At 42.3% G+C, this 17,344-nt stretch overlaps 2 protein-coding genes across 12 annotated transcripts in view; one reads left to right on the top strand and one right to left on the bottom strand.

Annotated features, from left to right (window-relative positions):
- LOC140910851 (charged multivesicular body protein 3) overlaps positions 1-2,618 on the top strand; it is a 54,984-nt gene extending 52,366 nt beyond the window's left edge. For all 4 annotated transcript variants that reach the window (XM_073342884.1, XM_073342880.1, XM_073342878.1 and 1 more), the window contains 2 exons: positions 572-686; positions 2,094-2,618. In XM_073342884.1, the coding sequence (XP_073198985.1) occupies positions 572-686; positions 2,094-2,233 (255 nt within the window). In that variant the 3' untranslated portion in view covers positions 2,234-2,618. The remainder of the gene's footprint in view (positions 1-571; positions 687-2,093) is intronic.
- A 5,370-nt stretch (positions 2,619-7,988) lies between these two features.
- The window catches only part of KDM3A (lysine demethylase 3A), a 51,055-nt gene continuing 41,699 nt past the window's right edge, over positions 7,989-17,344 (bottom strand). For 6 of the 8 annotated variants that reach the window (XM_073342865.1, XM_073342867.1, XM_073342869.1 and 3 more), the window contains 7 exons: positions 15,890-15,980; positions 15,083-15,213; positions 14,103-14,222; positions 13,874-14,013; positions 10,511-10,687; positions 10,296-10,430; positions 7,989-8,698 (listed from right to left, as the gene is read on the bottom strand). In XM_073342865.1, coding sequence (XP_073198966.1) covers positions 8,603-8,698; positions 10,296-10,430; positions 10,511-10,687; positions 13,874-14,013; positions 14,103-14,222; positions 15,083-15,213; positions 15,890-15,980 — 890 coding nt within the window. In that variant the 3' untranslated portion in view covers positions 7,989-8,602. Of the gene's footprint in view, positions 8,699-10,295; positions 10,431-10,510; positions 10,717-13,873; positions 14,014-14,102; positions 14,223-15,082; positions 15,214-15,889; positions 15,981-17,344 lie in introns of those variants that run through there. The other 2 variants (XM_073342868.1, XM_073342870.1) reach the window with 2 other exon arrangements.

Here is a 17,344-nt window from a genome sequence, read left to right as displayed (position 1 = left end):
TATAGAAAAAGCTTCCAAAATTTTTAGTTGATTACAGAATATCATTTGGGCAAATATAGCTGTGTGTGACTGACTGGAGCATTAACATACAGGCTGGCTTTTCAAAGATTTCAGTGTTTCCTGTTGTAGTTGTATTTGATTAAATATAGGGCAATAAATTTGATATATTGCTCTAAGGTGTTAATAAGACAACACTGCAGTTTAATTCTTGGGTTATCCTACTCTTGATTGTCAATCATTCTTTCCTCACAGTAAGTGTGCAATAACGCGTCATTTTGTTGCAGTGAAAATGTTCAAAGCGTCTGTATTTTAAAAATAACCCACATGCTAAACCAGCTCCACTGCATGCTGACTTAATTACAGAACTATCAGGAAAGCACAAGGATGGTGTGTGTAGTAGATAAGCTGCTACTGGAAGCAAGGCTGAGTCCTTTGATGGGTGAGATAGCGGCACGCATAATCTGGACTATTATGAAATTGAGGGAGCTGAATATACTTTCCTGAGAGTGCTGCGCTGCTGGCTGGCTGTAAGTCCCAGAAATGGGATCTGTTATCTTCCATTTCCCTATAGGCTGGTATCATAGAAGAAATGTTAGAGGATACTTTTGAAAATATGGAAGACCAAGAGGAAATGGAAGAGGAAGCAGAGCTGGAAATCGATAAAATCCTGTTTGAGATTACAGCTGGTGAGTACATATACCTGGACTAAATGTCTGGGGGCCCAGTGTTGAATGCCCTTAGTTTAAGTGGCAGCAGGGAGTTCTCAGTACTTCACAAGATGGGGCCCTCAGAGATGGAACAGAAGTACTGTAGCTCATAATCGTGAATACTGAGGCAGGAAAGAACTGGCTAGGGTGGGTCCAAAAAGTATAAATAGGAGGAATGCACAGAACTCAATAGAGACAGGGTCAGGTTATCACCTTATTTTAAAAAGCCACTTTCCTTTGGTACTAGTAACCCCTTAAACCAGAATTTAAATAAATTCATGCTTGCTGCAGTTTAGTTACTTTGTGTTTCTCTCAACTTGTACAGTAACAATAGCGGAGTGCATTGCTTTTGATTCTGATCTAGTCAGGGTCACAGGCTGCTACACTGTTTGGGCTAAACACACTTTAGTTTAACTATTTTCCCCCTATTTTCCAATTTTTGAAAAAATGAAAATCTCTGTTGGGTCTTACGCAGCTTAAACAACACCAAAACAATTGGCCCTGAACCACTTGACTGTGTCCCTTTTTAAGTAAAATCTAGGCTGAATAATTGGAAAATCTCCTTATTAAATGAGACAACTTGTAAAAGTGCTTTGAATATAAAATATTAAATCAGAAGTCTCTGACTGTAGACTGTTATCTGAAGGGCTACAGGGAAGCTGGAAGTCCCACAAGTCCCAGCCTCCTTAGTGGCTAGTCCTATGGGTGAATTAGGTTCCCTGCCCCATGCTTTGCCGTGTCTCCTTGTGCCCAGTTCCCAAACCCCTTTTTCTTTTTTTTTTGGTCCCCCTTTCCCTGCCTCACATTTCTTTTCCTTTTTAAAAATACTCTTTAATCCTCTGCTCACTTGCCAAAAGATGAGTAATGCTCTGCAGCATTTGGGTTTATGGATTGGGCCATAGATGCTGTCATGACTGAGTACCATGGGAACAGAAGTGAAGTTGCCCTGTAACAAGGAGCTCTTCCCATTCACAACTGTTAAGAGCCTCAGAAGAATAAAGCAGGAAGGCGAGCTACTTTTAATCTATTTTGCCTGTGGCCACAGGAGTACAGGGAGCCAGGGTCGGGTTAGTGTCACAGCATGAGTCTCCCACTATCTTTCCCTAGAGCCCTTAGAATTAGAGTACAGTGCTCATCTAGACACTTTAAAATGGGCAAGACACTGTATGGTAAACACTAGGAAGAATTGATCATGAATTATTGCCTAGATAGCCTAATCACTTGTCTCTAAATTTCCAACATGCTGTCTCAACCGTACAGCAGTGGCTGACTTCTGTTACTTTTAAACCTCTAAAATGTGCAGCTACCTGAGAACTTCTCCATTTGTTAAATACAGATGACTGACTGATTAATGATGATTCTGGACATTATCTTGCTTGTTTTCAGGGGCATTGGGTAAAGCACCTAGCAAAGTTACAGATGCTCTTCCAGAAACTGAGCCCATAGGGGCTGTTGGTATAGCTGATGAAGAAGAGGAAGAGGATATTGAAGCAATGCAGTCACGGTTAGCTACACTCCGTAGCTAGATATTAAGTTCATATGTACAGCTTGTTTTTTTGTGGTTTGGTTTTTTTGCTCTGGGATGGTCTGTTCCTCCTGTAAAATGTAAAACTTTGTTTCTGAAAATACTTCCTGTAATATACATTTTTCCTGGGGCTTGTGTTCTATAAAGGTTATTTTTGCCAACCTTTCACAGGTAATGTAGGCTATAGGGAAATAGTGGGTGTAATGTATTTTCAGATCTAAAACAATCTTTCCAAAAATATTCTTTGTGGCAAGGTAGGGTCTTCCTCTAACAAAGTACTTGTACTGGCTTAAGCTGCTACCAAAAAAACCCTTTAATATTTAAGTGTGTGTACATTTTTCTGAAACATTACGAATGGATTTTAATAAACTTCTTGTTTAACACTTGCTCCCCTTGGGTCTGTTTAGCTTGCATCTTAGTTTGAGTCTGTTCTAACCTTTGTGTGTATTCAAGCTGATAATGGTGAGGAAAGGGAAGTTTTGGTCAATGGTCAGTCTATGCTGAAGCATTTAGTTTATTTTCTTAAAGCTATTTCTATCCCCCCCCTTCCATCCAGAGATCAAGCATTTTACAAGTGCAGACTAACCCACCCAGCCTTCTTCAACAGGAGCTATTTTCCACTCCAGTGCACAAATGGGAAAACTGAGCTGTAAAGACTTTGACCACTGCTGTAACAGTCCTATGCTTCAGGCTGTAGCTGTTCAATTTTTAACAAATGTTACTGAAGCATGTTTTTCTACTGTCCCTTACCCAAAGTCCTTTTTAGCAAACCCTTTATCAGGACAGCAGGGTATCTCTTCAGAAGTAAGACTGGTGCTTGATAAAAGAAGGATGAAGCCTACTGTTGTTGAGAGCTCAAGAAACCAGTGAAGGAAGCTCTATTTTTAAGGAATTGGGTACTCAATACATTCATAGAAAATTAGGGTTGGAAGAGACAATATCCCACAATATTCTTGCCAGCAAGTTTTAAGAGTATGGATTGGATGAATGGACTATAAGGTGGATACAAAGCTGGCTAGATAGTTGAGCTCAACAGGTAGTGATCAATGGCTCGATGTCTAGTTGGCAGCCCATATCAAGCAGAGTGCCCTAGGGGTGGGTCCTGGGGCTGGTTTTGTTCAACATCTTCATTGATGATCTGGATGATGGGATGGATTGCACCCTCAGAAAGTTTGGATGACACTAAGCTGGGGGCAGAGGGTAGGAACAGGGTCTAGAGTGACCTTGTCAAATTGGGCCAGAAGAAATCTGCATTTGTCCTTGTTGAACCCGAGTCCTGCACTTAGGAGGCACTGCTACAGGCCAGGGACCGACTGGCTAAGCGGCAGTTCTACAGAAAAGGACCTGGGAATTACAGTGGACAAGAAGCTGGATATGAGTCCAATGTGCCCTTGTTGCCAAGAAGGCTAACAGCATTTTGGGCTGCATTAGTAGGAGCATTGCCAGCAGATTGAGGGGAGTGGTTATTCCCCTCTATTTGGCACTGGTGAGGCCACATCTGGACTTATTGCATCCAGTTTTGGGCTTCCACTACAGAAAGATGAGGACAAATTGCAGAGTCCAGCAGAGGGCAATGAAAATGATTAGGGGGCTGGGGACCTGGGATTGTTTAGTCTGCAGAAGAGAAGAGTGAGTGGGGGTAGCCTTCAACTACCTGAAAAGAGGTTCCAAAGAGGATGGCTCTAGACTGTTCAGGGCAGCAGATGACAGAATGAGGAGTAATGGTCTCAAGTTGCAGTGGGGGAGGTTTAGATTGGATATTAGGAAAAACTTTTTCACTAGGAGGGTGGTGAAGCACTGGAAGGGGTTACCTAGGGAGGTGGTGGAATCTCCTTCCTTTGAAGTTTTTAAGGTCAGGCTTGACAAAGCCCTGGCTGGGATGATTTAGTTGGGGATTGGCCCTGCTTTGAGCAGGGGCTTGGACTAGGTGACCTCCTGAGGTCCCTTCCAAGCCTGATATTCTATGATTAGGCTACTCTTGCTGGTGCCAATGAGTGTAGAACCTCTAGTAACTTGTGCTGACTGTCCTGCGCCTCTTCCAGTGGCATCTCAAGAGCACTGGCTATTCTCCCTAGGTGTTCTTGAAACTGATAATCACTTATCAGTTGAAGGTGTCTGACACAACTGCGTCTGGAGACAAAGTGAATCTCTCCAGCTGCACTGGTACTGTTACCCGGAGTTCTGTCAATCCAAAACTTTTGGTAACTTTTAATCTGTGAGGTAGTGTCAGGAAATAAATTAAGGGAGACACGGCCATCTGACTGATAGATGGCTGGCACAAACAGGGCAACACAGGAGTGCTTTCACTTAAAGCTAAACTTTGTCTCAAGCACTTACATGTGTCTGCAACAGGTTAGTAAAACACCCCCAACCCTTGATAATTACCAAAGCTGAGTAACTTTCAAGGGGCACAGTGACAGGCTTCCTTTAGACAATCTTCTGTCTGCCCATGGGGACCCCAATATGTGTTCTGGGGACCATCCCTGAAGAAACCTCCTGAAGAGTCCCACTACCTCAACCTTTTTCATACATTAGTAATACAATGACATGTCACATTAAAAAACTTGCTAAGCAAGCAACTTTTAAAGGTCAAGCAAGAGGTTTCCTTATGCTCATCAATTAACTTTTTTTTCAGCATGTGCATGCCTTGAGGCCCTGACAGACACATTCCTGAAGGTATGTTATAGACAAGCTTCTGGTTTTTCTAAAATACATATATTGGCAATTTCAACATTATCAGGAAGGATATGGGGTCAAGCTGCCCTTTCTGTGGCACCCAAAACCCCATCCCCTCCTGCCTTGGTTAAGCTAAGGCTGCTGCATGGCCAATTTACAGCCTGCTGAACAGGCTACTGTCAGTAATAAGCAGTAGTGGTTTCAGGCACTTTATTGGTTTGCCAAAGTCTCCCCATACAGTGCTGTCAGAGCTGGGCTGATTGTGCATTGTCTAACTACTTCCAAATGTCTACTGGATGAAGAGTAGGGCAGTGAAATGGGGGTTCTCCTGAGCCAAAAGGAGACTGTTCTGAAGGCAAATACTGGGGCCATGAACTCCAATATGGCCAACCCAGTTGATCCAGCAGCACAAGTACAACAACAGAAGGAGCTGGATACCAGCTTCTTGGGTAAGGCAAAGGAGGAAATTGCCACAGAGGCCTTGCAACCCTCCGGTAGTTTGTATTTCTGAAATGAAAGAGGTGAACATCCAGGTCCTTGGATTCAGGAGTTAGTCTTGTGTGAATGACTGGCTGACAGAGCAGGATGCATTGAGAGGTATGGCCAGCAGGAGGTAAATGTAATGCAGGAGATGGAGCCCTCTGCAGAGGCGAGTGCACCAGAATGTAAGGAAACCTCACTCCTTTCAGGGCAAACAGTTCATGAGGGCTGAGAGCACTTCCAATTTTCCCCAGAGTCAATGGTGTCCAGTCTATTGACAGGACCAGAACCAGTAAAAGCACCTGTCTCAGGACTGACAAATCATGGGAATCTGGCAGAGCCAAGGCAGGATTTGGTGCAATAACCAGCAGATCTGGCAAGTGGTGTAGGCTATCACTCCTTTGCACCTTGGAGTGCATAGCAACTCTGTGGCTGGAACTAGTGGACAGTGCAGCATCTCTCTTGGATTGAGACTTACAGCTATGCTTATGCACATGCTTCCACAGCTCATGGCTTGCCCTGATGTGAGGTTCATAGTTCTGGTGCTGGTGGATCTGGATGGAAGCTCCATGGTAGGGGAAGTGCTCAGGCTGATGCACCCTATCCAGGATCTGACTTTGGCCTTCCCCTGTATGAGCAGGGAAGGAGAGAGAGATTCTGCACCAAGAGGTGATGTAGGCTTCCCCCAAACAGTACAAACGGTGTTGGTGTTAGTCATTGATAGAAAGTGAACAAGGGTAGAAAGCACAAGCTTTGAATCATGGCATCTTTGGAATAACCCACTACCCTGACAGAGTTCAGCAGGGGAAAGATTGGTTGGCAGGGAACACTGTCAAGGTGGAGTCACAAATCCTTAAAAAAAACTAGGAGTTACCAAAGTACAACAAAAAATAAAACCCAATAAAATCTTATGAACCATGAGGCAATACAAGGGCTCACATGTGAACCACTGAGCAATACTACTTTGAGGGTTAGGATGTATGTGTAGAGCTTTTTCAGAGGAATACAATAGGGACCACCACTCAAAGAACATTAGCTGCACTAGACCCCACCCGACTGGTTTGGTGCTCTTGATCTTCAGGATGCTTATTTTTGTGCAGCAATTGTCCTGAGCTACAGGAAGTTTCAGATAGGGGCAGATCAGCATTATCAATATATAGTTTTCATCTTTGGGCTGTTTACTAACTGCATGACCCAATAGTGGCAGCCTATCTCAAGAGGTTGGGAATTCACATCTTCCCATATTTAAACAATTGGCTAGATGTCAGTTAAGTCCAAAAAAATTGCTCCCTCCATGTCCACTTTGTTCAATCTCATTGGCTGGGGCTGATTTTGAGCAAGGCAAACTTATTAGCTCCAAACACAAAATCAAATCTATTATAGCTCTACAAGACTAAGTTTGAGTTTGTCTCTAGCTATTCTTTGGTACTCACTCGGACCAAGTTTATCTATGTTTCCATTTTCTGTAGAATGTTTCTGATTTTCCAGTCATTAAAAAGTTCATGATGGAGTCAGGGGCCTCTTACTGTTCTTCCTATCTTTCCTTTGCAGGAGGCTAGTTTACTGTTGTCTAACATTATCTCTTTAAGAAACTGACAGTTCTCCTGCACTCCTCCTTCCCTAAGGTCACATGGCAAGAAAAAAAACTACTAGTTTGAGTTTGTTAATCATCCTTTATAAAGTCCATTTTCTTAGTCTACCGAAAGGAAGGAGTAAGAGCAACAGACTCAGGAGATCTGTCATTTCATGATCACCTCAATGCATATGGTGCAGGTGCATCAAGACTGACAAGCACTTAACATTTTTTCTTCAAGAGCTGTACATGTAGTTCATATTCCAAAGTTTACAATCGGAGATCAAAACAGGTAGGGAAAAGGGATCCAGTAGAGGGACAGATCAGGGTGACAGTAGGTATTAGTGCCATATTTTTTTTCTACCACCGAAAAATACCGGTTGGCATAAGATGCAGGGTTAAAGGAGGAAAGGGGAAGGAATTATTGGACAAAGTAGTGAGAACCTTAGTGGAGAAGCATTATGAACAGTGAGGTTGAGTAGCTGAAGGGTTGCCTGGAAGAAGAGGGATCAAGCAATTGGTAATAAGGGCCCAAAGCCTGAGCTCTAGCCCAAGCCCAGAAGTCTACACAGTAATGAACCAGCCCCACAGCCTGGGCCCTTATGGGGCTACCTGCTCTTTTAAATACAGCCTTGAAAACCACTTTGACATGATCTAGAGTGGGATAGATAATTCACATCTCATTCTATTGCAGAGACTACAGTAACAGTATTGGAATAAGAACTTGAGTAGTTAAATCAAACTTCAGTTAACCAAGTCTGTAAAAGTGCTATTAAATGCAATTTAATTTCCAGTTGCCTAGGCTTTTAGTTCAGACTTCTTTAAGCACAAGGTAGAAGTTTCTACCCTGAAACACCTTGCTTTTGTATATACTTTTTTGTTTTTAACTTAATAGCATTGTATCAGGGTAGTCAGTTTAGAGGGTCAACAGAAGAGGTTGGAAAAGGAACACACTCTTAAAACAGAAATAATAGTATTCACTATTAGACCCTAGAGTTAGAGTACAAATACCAGTTTAAGCTGGAAATCAAAGTTTCAAAACAGGAATTTTTAATGAAAATGCCCTTTTCATTTAACATGTAGAAATGTAAACACATTTAACTGAAGATGGTTAATCCCCATCCTTGTCAATATACACTAGTTTTAATACCATTTTTGATGTTAGTTCTGTGTTAATGTAAAAACTTAAGAACTGCACTCAGTACACTTACTGTTGGCTATTAAATCAAAACTTTGTACTTCCTCCTGTCCCCTCCCCCCAAAAGCAAATTATAAAAAAGTTGATGACCTTTGCATCATGTCTTGATTAACATTTTTCAAATGGATAATTTGGAAATTTCCAGTGTACATATTTTCCAGAGTAAGGTTTACAGGACGTATCTTTGTACAGGTTGGAGAGTTTCTCCTTATAAAATTCTATTGCAAATGAGCATTCACAGTATGTCACAGTCTGTTAATGTTAATATTACTACATATACATCTCAGGTTTGTAAACATTAGACAAATACATAGAACAAAGTACCATGATCCTCTGGTACTGCTGAAAGGAAGATGAGGTAACAATTAATCTCAGCATCCACAGGAGGTCCTGATGGAATAGTTTAAACTGCTGCCAATATTTTTCAGTTTCACAGTTCATGGTTAAGGCTTTCCACCTGATGGTTTGCTAAGGCTGGATTCATTAGCTCTCAATATCCCAACTGCATCTTTAACAGCATGGTATATGACATTCTTCACCTAGAAGGAAAACAAGAAGTTAACCACTTTAAAGAGGCAAAGCTAAAGCATTTATCTAGTCAGTCTTGAAGATTTTACATTTAGCCTCTTGTAGAGTGAAAAAGTTTTGACTTTTTCCAAAATAAGCAGCATCCATGAACTCCAACCATGTTTAAGGCTGTACATTCAAGTTTCAACAATTAACTGAAGGTTGGTGTAGCCTGAATAAAGTCCATTCTACTTACTTCTGTATGTGGCTATGTATTGGTGTGTGCAATTAGGTGAGGTATAGCATCAGGTATAAGTGGCTACTTGAGATATTTTCCTAAGTATCAAACAATGACTGGATGATTAATGTTAATAACTGTTCTATATTTTGGCTCACCTAGTTATATATGGTACTGAACTGAATCTGCACGTGAACCCAATGGTGTATTGTAGTTATGGCCAGAGTTAAGGCTGCATAGTACTTGTTCAGCATGAGGATGGAGATATACAGGACATGGATGGTGGAGGGGGAACAGCTGAGACTGAGATGGCAATGATGAAAGGAATGTAGGTGCAGTTGAATCTATCAATGCTATATGTCCTCTTCCAGAGCCCCCAGCTCTCCCCCCTGACAGTTTCATTGGCTAATCTCAGTGCGACTCCATTAGGTTATTTCAAACTAGAGAAATAACTCATTTTTAAAAGTTCAAGACTGGCTTATACAAAATATGAGTTTGAGAGAAGTTTGGAATTAGGGGAGACTATAGTTCTTCAGCTCCATGAAACCAAAGACAGGGCAAAATTTTAAAAAGCTTTCTCCACAAAACTTATACAGAAAATTCAATTACTTCTGAAGAGTTATTCTTCAGAATTTGATTTAAAAATCAATTAAAACCATTCTGTTAACATGCATTAAGTCAGGGGTGGGCAAACTTTTTGGCCCAGGGCCACACCTGGGTATGGAAATTGTATGGTGGGCCACGAATGCTCATGAAATTGTGGGTTGGGGTGCAGAAGGGAGTGAGGGCTCCAGCTGGGGGTGTGGGCTCTGGGCTGAGGCTAGAAAAAAAAAGTTCAGGGTGCAGGAGGGAGGTACAGGCTCTGGGGGTGCAGGAGGGTGCTCTGGACTGGGACCGAGGTGTTCAGAGGGTGGGAGGAGCATCAGGGCTGGGGCCCAGGAGGAGGTCAAGGGTGCAGGATCTGCAGGCCCTTTACCTCAAGCAGCTCCCAGAAGCAGCAGCAGGCTCCGCATAGGAGCCTGAGGAGGGACGCCACCCCTGCAGCTCGCACTGGCTGTGGTTCCTGACCAGTCGTAGCTGCGGGGGTGGTGCTTGGGGTGGGAACAGCAAGCAGAGCCTCCTGGCTGCCCCTAAGCGTAGGAGCCAGATGGGGGACATGCCGCTGCTTCCAGGAGCCGCATGGAGCAAGGCAAGCCCCCAACCCCGCTCTCCAGCTGGAGCTTGAGGGCTGGATTAAAATGTCTGGAGGGCCGGATGCGGCCCCCGGGCCATAGTTTGCCCACCCCTGCATTAAGTGCAACTCAACATAACATTAATATGCAGTTGCTATTAAACCCAACATATGTAGTTTAATTTTTTTTTTAATATAAAACTAAAAATTGATAAATTACCTGCAGTTTATCTTCATGGTTCGTATGTGTATGCGACAGATATCTGAATTCCTGAGTGAGCCAAAAGCAATGTTTGACATGCTCCGGAGAAACAAAATCTTCTGCTACTTTAATACAACTGTATAAGTTATGAACCTGAGGAGAGAACAAAGATATCAGTCACATATCTAGAAGTCTAAAATTATCAAGTCAATAATAGTGTCATTGGTTCTTGCCTGATGCGGTGCTCCTGCTGGAATGAAAACTACATCTCCTAGAAACTGCACGATAGCCCAGCCTTGAACTCCATATTCTTGATGAAGACGTTTCCTTAAAGATCTGTCCAAGTACCAACTCTGATCATGAATTGGATCATGATCGATGGGGTTCTCTTGACCTTGTTCTTCTGAGACCTGAACAAACAGTCACAATACAATAGTGACTATCCAAAGAGATGGCAAATACTGTATCAATGTGCACTTCTTGTATTTGACAAACAAAGTCAGATCATTAAGTAGTTGACCTGTGTATGTGTGTTCAATTACAGTACTAGCTATAAAAACAAGGAGTTCGGTGCACCTTAAAGACTAACATTTGGGCATAAGCTTTTGGGCATACGTTTTTTACCCACGAAAGCTTATGCCCAAATAAATCTGTTAGTCTTTAAGGTGCCACCGGACGACTTCTTGTTTTTGTGGATACAGATTAACACAGCTACCCCCTGATACTTGAGTACTAGCTATAAACACTAATGAAAATGGAAGTTTCATCCTCCAGTACTTTAAGAGCTCTAAAGGTTATTACGACAGTCTGTTTAATAATACAGAAGATTTGGTATTCTTATGGTGCTTTGAAAGCATTTGCTAATGGTCTTCACTACACTTCTGTGACAAGGACAAGTATCTCATTTACAGAGAGCCCCTCTGCGTCCTTCATGTGACTTGCCCAAGGCCATAGAGGGAACCAGTGTAGCAATGGGATTAGAGGTTTTGTTCTAGAAAATAAGATATGATATGTACTATAATCTACCTCTTTGGTCTTCTCATACAAATATTTAAGGTAGAGCTATGTACTGTTTTGTAACGTCATCTGAAATGAAGTGGAAGTATTAACTTCCCATGTAGAAGCAGTGTACTTATTTTCCATTAACATCCCTTAAGCCTAGCTGGCGTACCAGGCCTCTCTGATCCCTACCAATAAGCCTGTCAGAGATCCCCACATTCACATCTCTTATGAATAAGACAGTGTGTAGGTTTATCAGCAGTTTATTTCTCCAAGAGAACAGCCCAGAATCATCATCATCAGAATTTGGAAGTTTCACTCTTCCAAGGTTTTTTTCACCAAGACATACACTTTCCAATCATTTGGCTGACTCAACCACCTCCCTTTTAAAAGCTTTGCATCTGGTTTACTTTTGCTCCCATTACCAAATAGGACTACACCTGGAATTGAGCCCACTAATTAAGCCGTCTTGCAAGACCTACACAAAGTCCTGATAGGCAGAAACAAAGTTCTTCAGTTTGCATAATTTAATTATCCCTTCCAGTGTTAATGCCTCACCCACCCCATGTCTCTTTTGTTGGTGAGAGATAAGCTTTCGAGCTTACACAATGCTCTTCTTCAGCTATGGGAAATGCAGAGCAGGTCTACACTACAAACTTGCAGTTGTGCCGCTATAGCTTCTGGCGAAGATGCTCTAAGTGCTCTCCTGTCAGCTCAACTCCACCTCCACAAGAGGCGATAGCTATGTCAGTGGGAGAAGCTCTCCCACCAACATAAGCACTTTCGACATGTGGGGTTAAGGTCAGTATAACTACATTGCTCAGGGGTGTGGATTTTTCACACCCTTGAGCAACATAGTTATGCCAAAATAAGTGTGTAGTGTAGACTTGGCCTCACCCAGTGTTGAAGCTTAATACAAGGCAGAACAAATTGTTTAATATAAGTAGTTAACATATTTCAAGGGACAATTCAAGGTGAAGTGGCACGTTAACACCTCTCCAGTCATAGGGAGAAAGAGGGAGGTTGTTAGTGGGTTATAGATTGTTGTAATAAGCCATAAATTCAGTCGATTTTTAGTGTCCAGCAAAGTTATGGCTTATCTTTTGCCAGTGTTGTGGGGGTTTGGATGAGGACTGATAAGTCACATATAGTGATCACTTGGAGAGGGCAGGAGTGTTCATCCACAAGTGAGAAGGTGTTTTTGTGTTTTGTTTTCCTGTGGGAGTTCATTCAAGAATATAGTTACTGTCTGGTTTCACCCACATAGTTGCTATTGGGACATTTAGTTCACTGGATGAGGTACACCCTGTGTTGGGATAGGCATGTGCAGGACCCATGGAGCTTGAAAGGTGGGTTGTGGGGGGCGGAGGGTGGGTTGATCATTATAGCAGTGGAGATGTGTGTGTAGGTTTTGCATCTGTTGTTCTGGCAGGGTTTGGGACTGACACAGCTACAAAGTGCCCCTCCCTCCAGTTTTAATCCTTTACACATCAGCTAACAGCAGACTTAAAAGTTGACCAGTTTTTAAGATTCTTAAAGATTATAATGTATTCAAGCCACACTGTAGTAGTCAGGAGGGTGGACCCTGGCTACTGAAATTCTTGCCTAGAGTGTCAGTTTAAGATCATATCTCCATCCTCACACAGTGCCATAAATTCAGGATCCACTGAAAACACAGTTTAACAAAACAAAAACGAAACAACACACACACACACACAAAACACTCAGATTTCCTTTATCTTACCTCCTGGGCTAGTTTCTACTCTCCCCTCTGACCCCACTGCTCATCTACCACCAGATTCTTCTAACTCATCACACAACCTGGCCATTCTTGGTGCAAGAGCCCCTGCAGCACATGCCACATGAAATTAACTTTAGATTAAGGCCAGAAAGGAAAATTGTGATCTAGTTTAACCTTCTGCATAACAGGCTATAGGACTTCCCTGAATCAATTACTGATTCAGCTGTGGTTGAACTACAGCATCTCTTTGGATAGAATTCTAAGTCTTGATTTTAAAATTCCCAGTAATCAATAATCCACTATAACCTTTGGAACATCATAACTGAGGGTTAACTACTAGATATTGGAAAAATTCTGTTGAAGCAGTTTTTCATCAGAATTTGATGCTTTTAGCAAAATCCAGCTATTTTGCGGAGAAAAAAAAGTTTGATTATGAAGTTTTACAGAACCTGCCTACATTCCTGCAAGCTCACCTGTCCTGCTCCCTGGCAACCTGCCTTATAGACTGCCTTGGAGTTGGAGACACCAGGACTCCCAGCAGGTTGGCTGCCTCAGAGCCAAGGCTCCATTCCCTCTTGCAGAAAATTTCCAAGCGTTTGTTTTGTGTTCCAAATTGAAACTAAACCAAAATTTCAATTTCAAAATATCAAAAAATTTTCCATGAAAGGGAATTCTCTGCCCAGTTCTATTAGTTACTCTCAGTTAAAATTTGCATTTCTTTTTAACCTTAGTTTTGTCTGGCTTCCACTTCCAGCCATTGGATCTTGTTAAGAGTTTTGTTAGATTGAAGAGCTCTCTATCACCACATTTCTGTTCCCCATATGCAAGTTTGTTTCTAAGCATAACATTAACCTACCTTTTTAAGGAATTCCCGGATCTTCTCTGTATCTTTAGCAGCATAAATGTGCCATAGAGCTCCAGGTTTCTCTCGACTGTCTATAAAACGCTTAATTGTCAACTCATCAGAATCGCCATCTTGTATAGTTTTAAGCACTTCTGTTACAGAACAAAGAGTGAACGCATAATTAACTGAAGGGCTTTGCCTCCGAGTACACATCGCTGATCTCAATGAGCAAATGTTTTACCTTCTTCTTGATTGACTTGTCCTTTTGGTATGCCCACATAAACCATAACATTAGCTGCATCAGACACATCTAAATGGAGGTTTGTTGTGCCATACTTTCTATCGTCTGGTGTAATTAAACCTGGAAAATTTAAATATATGCAACATATTTATAAGCCAATAAAGAAAAATGCACTTTCAGAAGCAGATGTATTTGAAAAGCCATGTTTACAATGTTTGTTAACATGATTACAGTATCAAACTGTTTTTCAGAGATTCAGAATCCAAGGCCGGCCTCACTATCAACTTACAATTGTAAAAAAAAATACATTTTCAAAATAGGCTTATGGCCTAACACACTGTTTGCCTTCATGCCTAACATGGCTAAAATGTACAGAAGCCATGCTCAAGACTTACTAGTACAGGGTTTCTATAGCCATGTAGCCCAGTATGAGTCTCAGAAACAATCCAGTTCCTATTAAGTATGGCGGCTATACTAACAACCCCTATAACGAAAAATTTGTCAAGCATGGCTCTGAAAGAACCATGTCTGAGAGCTGTTTTAAACACACGTCGAGGAAAGAAGGGCTCAGGGAGAGATTAAAAAGGGAGGCTATGGCTCAGAGGAAAAAAAAAGAGTTCCAAAAAGATTGGGCACACGTAGGACAAGCAAATATCCATGGAGAGGTGGAATAAAGTAACAAAGAGAACAGGCAGATGTGTCATTAAAAGGACAGTGGAATGAATGCACAGAGGTTCTTGAGAACTAAGGATAGAAATGATAATTACATACAAACCAAGAGATCAACTGATGGATATTGACAGTAACTCATCTGAGCAATTCTAGTTCTTATAAAAGGGAACCAAGATCAAACACCTAATTTGGATTGACAGAATGACTAATCTGATTGTCTATGACTACAGGTCTGTACTTAATTCTGAATTTAACATTTACGGGAATATATGGAAAGTATGAGCTACAAAATTAACAGGATTACTTACCATATGCATTGTACATTTTAGGACCTAAATCTGGTCGAACAAAGTAGTTGGGAAGTCTGGAGGCAAGGTTCAGTTTACCATCTCTTCTAGTGTACTCTGGCAATGGAATGTTATTCATCAGGTCATCAAACCTATGGTAATACAACTCCATTAATATTAGGCAACAGTATAAAATATTTTAGGGACAGATTTATTAAAATTACTACAACCAACATTATTTTCTTTCCCAGCCAAGGGGTGTAATTCTTTCATCAATGCACTCATTAAATCTAAATGGGAAAACAGGAGAACAAACAGCTAGAGAAGACATAGGAACGTAGTAGATATGTGAAGTTTAAGATATATTAGTAATTATACTAATGTACTCAACACTGAAGCCCCTAATATCAACTAATTGGCCAATTATCTGTATTGTCATTAAGTACAATATGCAAATTAGGCAAGGCATAGATTAAATTTGACCCAGAGTTTAAACTTGGCAAAAATGTACACTTTGACAGAACCTAAAAACTAAGAGAAGTATTATGGACTTTCTTTTTTGAAGTCTAAACTTTATCAATCAGCAGCAAAGGGTTAATTTAGATGCAAATACAACCTATTGTATATTCATGAGCATCTATAGCAAAGCTTATTTCTCAGACACTCAACCATGCTGAGCATCTCACAGAAACAGATGTAGTTTATGCATAAACGACAGTCACTGCTCAGAGTTCAATCAGGTGTTTCAGAGGCCAATAGCATTTGTGATTTCTGTGAGGTCTTTGGTGCATCAACCATGCAAGGAATAGTTTTTTCAAAAGTTCATACCGAGATGGCATCATGTCTCGGAAGTCTTCTCCCGGAGGCCAGTCCTTAAGCTTCAACACCATTGGCTCCCTTCCTTCTGTTTTAAGGCGGCCTATGATTAAGAGTTCACAGGTATTAGTTTCTTGTAACTTGTACTTTTTATAATGGAAAACTCATCCAAAGGTATCTGGTCTCACACATTACAAGCACACTGTAGCCACAAACATTTATGCAAAACCAGGGCCCTGTTTTTTCCTATGACACTGTTGTCTGGAAAATTCCTTGACTTGTGTCCCAGAAAAAGCAGTTTCTTACAATAGCAACTGGTTCTTCCGGAAATTGGGTGTGTCCTCCCTATCCATCCAATCCCAGCTGCAATTTAATTTCAGGAAAATTCAGGAAATCAGTGGCTATTGTGTCCTCTCAGCAACCTCTCCCAACATCAGACACTTTCAACAGAGGTTAGAAATGTACTGTCCAGCTCCCATTGCTTAAGTTTCTTCCCCCAAGTGCCATAGTTTTAAGAGAATCTAACTCTGCAGAGATTCTGCATTTTCACATTAAGAACCACAACAACTATGGGAATTAAATGTTTTTTCTTTGAAGTGGCCTCTGTTTCCACTTGTGGGAACCTAGCAAGCAGCACAATTCTTTTCTGATGAGTTCTAGTTTAATCAAGTAATGCACAACTGTCCTCACAAAGCAACCCTCAGCTCTAGAGAGAGAGAGACAAAGAGCCCTGCAGATTTTCATGATGGAGACATTATGTAGATAGACCACTGATGAAACCTGATTTCTAGTAGAGCAGGGGTGGGCAAACTATGGCCAGTGGGCTGCATCCGACCCTCGAGTTCCTGCTGGGGAGCAGGGTGTGGTCTGCACAGCTTCCGGAAACTGCGGCATGTCCCCCCCTCCGGCTCTTACGCCAAGGAGCAGCCAGTGGCTCCTCTCCACATGCTGCTCCCGTCCCAAGCGCCGCCCACACAGCTCCCATTGGCCAGGCCCTGCAGCCAATGGGAGATGCAGGGGCAGTGCCCGCAGATGGGGCAGTGCACAGCAGAGCCGAGTGGCCATGCCTTGGCATAGGAGGAACATGCTGCTGCTTCCGAGAGCTGCTTGAGGTAAGTATCATCCGGAGCCTGCACCCGTGCCCCAAACCGCTGCCCCAGCCCAGAGCCCCCTCCTGCCCTCTGAACCCCTCTGTCCCAGCCCGGAGCACCCTCCTACACCTCCCACCCCAGAGTCTGCACCCTCCACCCGCTGCCCTCCTCCCCGACCCCTGCTGCCCCAGCCCAGAGCCCCCTTCCGCACCATGAACTCATTTCTGGCCCCACCCCGGAGTCTGCACCCCCAGCCAGAATCCTCACCTCCTCCTGCACCCCAACTTCATGATCATTCATGGCCCGCCATACAATTTCTATACCCAGAAGTGGCCCTCAGGGTAAAAAAGTTTGCCCACCCCTGTAGTAGAGCAAA

The sequence above is a fragment of the Lepidochelys kempii genome, chromosome 4 (genome assembly GCF_965140265.1).
Source record: "Lepidochelys kempii isolate rLepKem1 chromosome 4, rLepKem1.hap2, whole genome shotgun sequence".
In the NCBI taxonomy this organism is placed as follows: Eukaryota; Metazoa; Chordata; order Testudines; family Cheloniidae; genus Lepidochelys; species Lepidochelys kempii.
The sequence above is the reverse complement of the archived record's forward strand: the minus strand, read 5'-3'. Positions and strand labels throughout refer to the sequence as shown.